This window comes from Drosophila teissieri, chromosome 3R, assembly GCF_016746235.2.
Source record: "Drosophila teissieri strain GT53w chromosome 3R, Prin_Dtei_1.1, whole genome shotgun sequence".
Lineage (NCBI taxonomy): Eukaryota > Metazoa > Arthropoda > Insecta > Diptera > Drosophilidae > Drosophila > Drosophila teissieri.
In genome coordinates this window covers 14883687-14892230 of record NC_053032.1, presented here as the reverse complement: position 1 = coordinate 14892230, position 8544 = coordinate 14883687, and the positions used below count along the sequence as shown (strand labels likewise).

The following is an 8544-nucleotide window of genomic DNA, read 5'->3' as shown; positions in this document are numbered from 1 at the left end:
CTGGCCCCACAAACTTTTTGCGGCTTTTTCCAACGCGACACTCGAGCTAAAACGCTCAGCGTGAGAGCCACGCAGCGATTCGCCGACGCCCCCGCCGAAAATCAGGAAAGAAAGAGAGGCCCAGAGAGCGAGAGAGAGAGAGAGGGTACGAGCGGCGAAGTGGAGCCTACAATTAGACGCCTTTAGACGCTCCATAATGCTAATGGCGTTGACAGTGCTCATCATCATCGCAGCGCGGCCACCGCAATCGTTTCGTTACCGGGTAGCCGGCATAACCGTTAACCGTTAACTGTTGACCGCCGACCGCTGACCATACCGCCAACGCCACCGTCAATCGCCAATAGTCAATCGCCAACCGTCAATCGCCGCCGTCAATCGTCCAGCGAAGCGGTACGGTCACGCTCCAATCGCCGCGTTGCCGCCGCTCCAGTTACAGTTACAGTTTATCAATGTCACGCCGACGGATGCCAACCGCTGGAGCATCGCAGATACAACGCTACGTAGCTATATAGCTATAGCTATCTGATCGGAAAAACAGTGCGTGTGTGCTTATCTGATATCTAGTAACCAGTAGCCGATGAACGCGATCGTTTTTCCATAGCCCCAGCCCATTTATTGGGAGTTTCGATCAGTACACCCCCTTTTCCGTTTCCGTTTCTGGTCAGTTTGTTAGAAAATTTCAGTAGGAAAATAGTAAAGAAACTCTTCCCGTAAAGAAATATTTTTTAAAAGGCTCCAATTTCCATTCCCTTTGATTTGAGCCGGATTGTTACCGTTTTATTTTAAACCTACAACCTTTAAATAAGTAAGATTCAGCTGAATATTCACTTGGAGTAATTGATATTTATTTGATCACAAATTCAGATTTATCCCGTCAACAAATTGACAATTTTTCCTGCGAATTGTAAAACAATAGCGAGACTAGAGATACGGTCAATAGGGAGTCTAATCCAAAATGGAAACGAAGGAAAATAAAGTGTTCTTATAATCTACTTCGACTTGCAGAGACTCCGAATCGAGAAGTTTGAGAGGCGGAAAAGTGTTTCATTTGTTTTTCCAATCAACGAAACCCCTACCAAATGGTCACCTGCGGCCGGCAAACGTTCAACATGCTGCCCATGGCGCCGACGAGTTCTTTTGTGAGCAGCAGCTCCTCGGTGGCCGCATCCTCGACTTCCGTTTCCGCCAGCAGCACCGTTTCCGCCTCCGCGGGCAGCAAGCCCAAGCTGGCCTTCAGCATCGACTCGATTGTGGGCGATTCCTCGACGAGATCGGCTCCACTGAGGGTCAGTGTGATATCCTCGCCGCCGCCGCGCAGCGAAAGTCCCGCTTCGCCGACGAACACGAACAACAGTGGGCGCCGGACGCCCAGGGGATATATCTACTGCCGCCGAAGAGATTCCCTGGACAGATCGCGCAGTCCGCAGAGATCACCGGTCAGCCGGTCGCCATCGCCTCCGAGTGGAGGAGGCAATCCGCCCGCGGCGGGGAATACTCCGAAGTCCGGGGATCCACCGTTGGGAGCGGGCAATCCTCCAACCCTCATCCGTCCGCTGCCTCTGCCGGCGCCAAATCTAGCTTTAATCGGGAACCGCACCTCACCGAACGCCATGGCGGTGCGCATGGCGGGTCCGCCCCACCCGCCGCCGCAGCCACCGCCGTTCTTTGCCGCCCAGTTCCAAATGGCTGCTGCACTGGCCCATCATCACCAGCAGCAGCAGCAACAACAGCAACAGCAACTTCCGCCCGTGCCAACTGGACCGCCACATGGTCCGCATCCGCATCTGCCGCCCGGCCAAATTCCAATTGGCATCTTCCCCGGCGGACCGCATCCGGGACATCCTCCGCCCCACGGACACCATCCGTTCGGGAGTGCGCCGCATCTGATCCGGGATAGCTATCCGCTGTACCCATGGCTGCTCAGCCGACACGGACGCATTTTTCCACGCTTTCCAGGCAGTAAGTATAATATCTTATAATATCTTAAATGGATCTATTGTTTATTACAATATTTTATATAATTTAACCGGTTCAGAGAAAATAACTGGTTTAGCAGGCAGTATTTTTACATATTAAGCCGCTTAAAATAATTCTTAAAATTTGAAAAATGTAATTTTAATGCATAGCAAGCTAACAATTATTTGCAATATGTTTGTGCTAATATTAAACACAGTTTAAATCAATAATTATCCATATCTCTTAATTCAATTTTCACTCGACTCGGATAGTAAATTCCTAACATCCATAAAACTGATTATTTAATTTATATTACGATCGTTCTCATATGGATATTTATTTATGTTTTAATTAGAACCATAGAATATAATGATAGTTAAAAGTAGGTTTCTTCTTCTGCAGACAGAAACCCCCTTTTGCTGAATTCTTTTCGCTTAAACGAGTTTTCCACACTCATTATAGCCGTTTCAAATGGCCGTTGAGAGCTGCGAGGCGAAGAGAAAAAGAATCCACAACCACACCTAAAGTCATATTCGAAGCACAGCACCATTATAATAGAGAGGACCCCAATCAAGCAATTATTCAGTTATCGCTGTTGTTGCCGCGCAGCTCCATATAATTAAAGTTAAATAAGCAAATGGCAAACATTTATTACAAGTTAATTAGACGTGTATCGGGCTCATCATCATCAGCAGGGGGAGCGGGACGGAGAATGGGAGCGAGCGGGCAGGAGAATGGGCAGAGAACCGAACCCATTTTGATAACTATTTCCAAACAAATTACATTTTAATTAAATTGTTTAAACAACATTACACACATCGTTAGGTCAAGCAGCGTACCTAAATGGCCAGCCAAGTGTGTGAGTGTGTGTTTAGCGCTTATTTACTTTATTCATACTCTTTCTCTTCCCCGAAATTACCATTAATGGCCAACAGACGGCGCCAGTTGCTCGTGTGGCGGGCCCATGCGGCGTATGAGTAACGTACGAAAAGTGCAACCAGTGAAATGTTAATGCGTTTTTAATTGAGGTTTTGGGGCAACCAAGCAAAGAACCGACGAGTGGTAAAAAACTGCCAGATAGAAGCGAAGAGCCACGCAAAGAAGGGCAAAGCGCATCTCAACAAACATTGTCATTTATTACGGTTTAACCACATTTTCCTACCATTCGCTGCTCTCATAATTACCATTTGAATTTCCAGGCCATGTTGGTGTCCGTGTTTTTTTGGCTGGTTAAATATAATAATCATTTTCGGCACACTCACACGCCTTTCACCTGCTTAAGTGTACATGTATCCCCGTTACGCCTTAATTATGTTGTACTCCGTTTCATTATTTTCTCCCTTTTTACCTTTTCACCTTTTCCCCATTTCCCGCCGCTCCCTCTCTCTTTTTTCTCACTTTTCTCCGCGCCGCCTGTAATTTTCGCTTGATTTATGAACATGAAATGTCAATGTTTCGCATAACGATTTCATTAATTGTAAATGTTTTTCATCTCCGTTTGCTTTGTAACTCGTGTGAGTAATACCAGGTTACATGGCTTTGTTTTTCTTCCACTTTTTTTTCGATCTGGAGGGAGATAATGGGGATCATCGCGATAGCGACGGTGATGATACGTCAGTAACTCAATTCAGCTTGCACGTGCTGCAATTTCTGGGTGTTGCCCTCTAATGCAAGCGTTGAAGTTCTGGGAAAACGGGTTGAATTAACAAGGTTCTGATCCTTATTATGGAAGGCTTAGATAGAGGGCACTGTAATTGGACAAGCTGCTTTGAAATTACCTTTCGTAAGGCATAGGAATTAGAAGCTAACAATTATTATCGCTCTTTAAAATGTATCTTCTAATTAATATTAAAGTTGTATTATTTAGTTTTACTATTCAATTTGATAGGTATCGTATGCAATTTAAATATTTCAATTAAATATCAATTTTTACAAATGGACGTACATATGTATTTACACGACTAAAATTTATGGATCAGAATTAAAGTAGTTAATATAAGAGCTTCTTCTTATAAGTGACCATTTGAGTCGAACACAGATTTCCCCTGTTCAAATCGATTATCCCAACAAACCCACAGAATTCCATTCATACATCCCGACTGCAAATGGCCATTCCCGTCAAATCGATCATCACATCACAACATCATCACATCATCCCCGTCTGTCAATTCATTTGATTTCAATTATCGATTCCGAGTCAATGTCCTCGGACGCGGGACATCCGAGGAATGCAATAAATTAATGAAAAAATCATGAGAGCATAAAAATTAAGCCCTAACTCGATAAAAAAGAAAGCAAACACAATTGCACATAAGTGATAAATAATAGGGCGCACAAAAAGGCCAGGACAGTCGAACAAACGAAATCGAAACGATACGCAACGAAACGATCCGGCACTTCGAGCATGGGCTAAAAAACAAGGTACTCTCGAACCTCTATACATATACAAAAAAATGACAGCTGACAAGGGTGTGAGCCACTGCAAAAACCAAAAAAAAAAAACAGAAAACAGAAAACAACAACTTGGCCAGCAGAGCGGACACATCAATTAATTGTCAATTGCGCGTATTTTCGCACGGCGGTTTCCTTTGTGTCCACAAAGCTGCAGAAAAAAGGAAAAAGTGGGAAAAACTACACACACACTTCATTGAGAGCTGCTGCGGAGCTAGAAAAAATAATTAAGTGGCCATTGTGAGCGGCGGCATTATCAATTATACAGCCTCTTCTAAGATACAGTCGTGTATCTTGTATCTTGCAGCTACATTGTTAGCTGTCAAATGTAACAAATGTCAAGCGATCGTGGGCTATAAAAAAAGAAGAAGCCGAACTAGATCACTCTGGATGCTACCTCCTGGCAATCGTTTGTCAAGTTCATAGCAAAAACCAGGCACGCAGTCAGTCCGCCGAGTCAGTCGCATCTGTCAGATACGTGGATACATGGCCATCAATGGTGCGAGGCTGCATTTATGAAGTGTCGAATTGACAAGTTCCCATTCCCATTCCCAGTCCATACCATTCGCTCTTCCCTCTTCCCTTTTCATTGTTATTATTATTTTTTCCAGCCCGGCAGTGCTAACAAGGCACAATGCTCGAGTCACAAGATACATTTCTGGGGTTGTATCTTGTATCTAATGGCTGCGCGCCCTTTCTCCTTGTATCCTTTCCCTATTAGCTGTTTATTTTTCCAATGGCTTAGCTTCTGTTGTGTTGCATTTTATGAACGGACTTCCTGCCTCCGAAATCGATTCGTTTTGGCTATAACAATATTGATTTTGTAATTGGCACACCTTGCGGCAGCCAAAAGATCCTCCAGCTTAGGCTTGTTCACTAAATTATATCACAACACGTCTGGTTTGGGTTCAATGTTTGGCTAGGGAGATCAGACTTGGCAGCATTGAAAGACATTGAATGTTAAGATGACAGTTTTGGGGGCAGTCAGAACGATCAGGAAATTTGTTAACCACAGGATTATGCTAGCTCTTTTTGTTATACTTATCATCAGGAAATATCAACATTGATACAAAAACGAATGTATATTATATAGGGCAATTAATTAATGTATTTTCTAAATAGATAAATAGATATCCACGCTGAAAATAGATTTATTGTTTTTAAACCCATAAGAATATACAGGTTTGTACGGTTTATACAGGGAAAATGTTTATGATAGCAAACAAGAAGTAGGCACTACTTAATAATATGATTTATAAGATACATAGAGCTGAAACTCGCGTACTCCAACTTTCGTAGGGCTCCATTGTCCAGCACATACCTGTGCCCCACCAGAAATCTCAGTCGAATCTCGCACAGTAGCCTGCTGCCTCATATCAATATTCAAATTGTGGCTCAATTGAAAATTTGTTAACTCGCAGGCGCAAAAGCCAGGCTGCACATGGTTTCAAGGTGGGGATTGGGATTGGTACTGCGACTGGGATGTGGGATGGGTAGGGGGATCTGGTCTTCCAGAAATCGTGATAAACGTCAAAATATCACGTTGTGCCGGCTGAAGGGAGAACAATGGGTCCTCGGTCCTCCAAAGAGGCGTCGTTGGCGGCTTTTAGGAGCGCTAAAGTGTTCGGCTTGGCGTCCAGGCCGAGGAAAGGCACAGGCAGCTCCTCTTGGCCAGGGCCAATTGTTTTGGCCTTATCAGCGATTCTTGGACATGGCTGGAAAAAAACACAGCGCCGAAAGCGGCACGAACCAGAAGCCTTTTGTGTTTTTTGCGCTGTGTTTGGCGGGCCATGTCTGGAAATTTGTTTATTGTTTTGTAATGAGCGTGTGCAACATGTGAGTGGCCACTGTGTGCGGCATCTTTGCCCGCGGCATTCGCGGAATTCATAATCAACAATTTGAGGCACAACGTCATCTAATTGGCAGAGCCGCCAGCGAAGGATGCCGCATCTCCGCCTCTCAGATGGGGTACATGAGTACAATGTTATATGAAATCAATAAATTCGATGGTAATTCAATTTAAAATAGTGTAGCTACTCGTGGTAACCTAAGTACTTACTTGCTTACTAGCTCTTTAAAAGCCTGTTAAATAAGTAGATTCATAAATTATTTTCACTTTCTCGAATTAAGTATTATGTAAACATTGCACTTCAATAAATATTTTAGGCGGCCCCAAGGCAATTGCCTTATTTATTTAATAATGCAAAAATCGTTATGTAGGTTTTTAATACCTAAGTGTCGTTAACATTTAATTACACACATAATTGTTTAAATAAAAAACTGCAAATATTCATGTGCATATTTGTACCGAAGAACAAGAAAACCCACATTCCTAATTTTAAATATTTAAGGTAAATTTATGTTGCTAAAAAATTTAAATTTAGTGATTATTCCCTGAACATTCTAATTTTATTGAAATAGTTGATATTATTATAAATTTTTCAAATAGCGTTAATAAATATTAGCAAAACTTATACCGGAAAAAATAAATAAAACTGGAAAGTTGGCGCCCAATCAGCACCCATTAAAGTTCCAACTGACTCCCGATCTCTTGCAGATTTCCTGTTCCAGCCATTCCGCAAGCCGAAGCGGGTGCGCACCGCCTTCTCGCCGACGCAGCTGCTCAAGCTGGAGCACGCCTTCGAGGGGAACCACTACGTGGTGGGTGCGGAGCGGAAGCAGTTGGCCCAGGGACTCAGCCTGACCGAAACCCAGGTGAGATGGGCCACGCCGGGTGGCGGCCGCCCTTAATGCGCATCAAATTCAATAAGCACCCCCAGTTCAACCCCTTAACCCCTTCGGTTAGGGGCTAAGTGATTGCATGTCGTCTGGTCGTTAGCCCAAGAAGTGCCGGAGTTACTGAGTTATTAGCGCTTCCAGAGGGCCTTCCAGGGGCTAAGAGCTGCGCAGGGGCACGGGGCACTTGACTGTGCACCCTCGGGGGCATAACTGGGAGGCATAGCTGGGAGGCAGGCCGTAAATAGAATTAAAGGACTCGTTAAACTTATTTACGGCTCGCCAAAAAAAAGAGAGAACAAAAACTCAAGAAGCCAAATGGAAGGGTTAAAGAACCTCCCCCAAAAATACTTCCCTGAGTTCAATTGCTTACCGAAACTATTTATACTAGACAGGGGTTAGAATGCTGGTCACTAAAATGGTGGCTTTAAATGTTAATTGAGCAATTAGATGGCGAATAGTAGAGCAGTAAAATAAATGTGCACTTTAAAGGACAGTTGAACTGTTTAACCTTTAATATAAAACTAAAAGAATACATCTTCGTTTTGTGTGCCCACCAGGTGAAAGTGTGGTTCCAGAACAGACGCACCAAGCACAAGCGGATGCAGCAGGAGGGCGGCGATGGCAGCGACACGAAGAGCAACAAGGGCAGCTCCTCCGGCGGCGGAGGCGGTGGCGATGGGGAGGACGATGCCAAGCACGACGGGTCGCAGCACAGCTACGAGGATGCAGAGGATCCGGAGGACGAGGACGAGATCGAGGAGGACGACGAGGACGAGGTGATCGACATGGACGACTACGGCAGCGAAATGGATGCGGAGGAGCACCAGCGGCTGCGGGAGCAGTTCCAGCAGCAGTTGGCGCAGCACCAGCAGCAGTTCCTGCAGCAGAATCCGGGTGAGGCGGCCACCCTCAGTCCGCAGCAGCAGCACCAGTTGCTGCAGCAGCACCAGCACCATCTGCAGCAGCAGCACCAGCAGCAGCAGCAGCACTTCATCCAGCAGCAGCAGCTCTATCTGCGGGAAAGGGAGAGGGAGAGGGAAAGAGAGAGGGAGCGGGAGCGGGAAAAGTCCCGGGAGCGGGAAAGGGAGCGGGAAAATCAGTAACTAATAGTTGGCCATCAACTATCTCCGCTATTTTGTGTTCCTTTGACTTCATGTAAATTATTTGTCAACTGTATAGCTTAATTTTAATTGTTTACTACTTAAAAAATAAATAACAAGTCCAATAAATACAAGAAATCCAGTTTTTGAAGATACAAATGTGGAATTATAGTATCTAAATACATCTAAATGCCCTCCACATATGATGGCCATTTACTGGCAAACTCTGTGCCATTGCATGACAAACTCATTACCAATGCACAACAACTATCGATCGATCAGCTGCCAAAATATAACC

The 8544-nt window shown here is 44.7% G+C and overlaps 1 protein-coding gene across 1 annotated transcript; it reads left to right on the top strand.

Moving 5' to 3' along the window:
• Nucleotides 1-255: 255 nt before the first annotated feature.
• LOC122618873 (homeotic protein empty spiracles) lies at nucleotides 256-8249 on the top strand. The gene is made up of 4 exons (XM_043795468.1): nucleotides 256-537; nucleotides 1006-1959; nucleotides 6965-7122; nucleotides 7704-8249. The coding sequence occupies exons 2-4, from the start codon at nucleotides 1080-1082 to the stop codon at nucleotides 8247-8249; spliced, it is 1584 nt and encodes a 527-aa protein (XP_043651403.1). The 5' UTR covers nucleotides 256-537; nucleotides 1006-1079.
• Nucleotides 8250-8544: the final 295 nt, after the last annotated feature.

Coding starts and splice junctions, on each gene's coding strand:
- LOC122618873 (XM_043795468.1), top strand. CDS start 1,080: ATGGTCACCTGCGGCCGGCAAACGTTCAACATGCTGCCCATGGCGCCG. Junction 1,960..6,964: donor TTTTCCACGCTTTCCAGGCA/GTAAGTATAATA, acceptor GATCTCTTGCAG/ATTTCCTGTTCCAGCCATTC. Junction 7,123..7,703: donor TCAGCCTGACCGAAACCCAG/GTGAGATGGGCC, acceptor TGTGCCCACCAG/GTGAAAGTGTGGTTCCAGAA.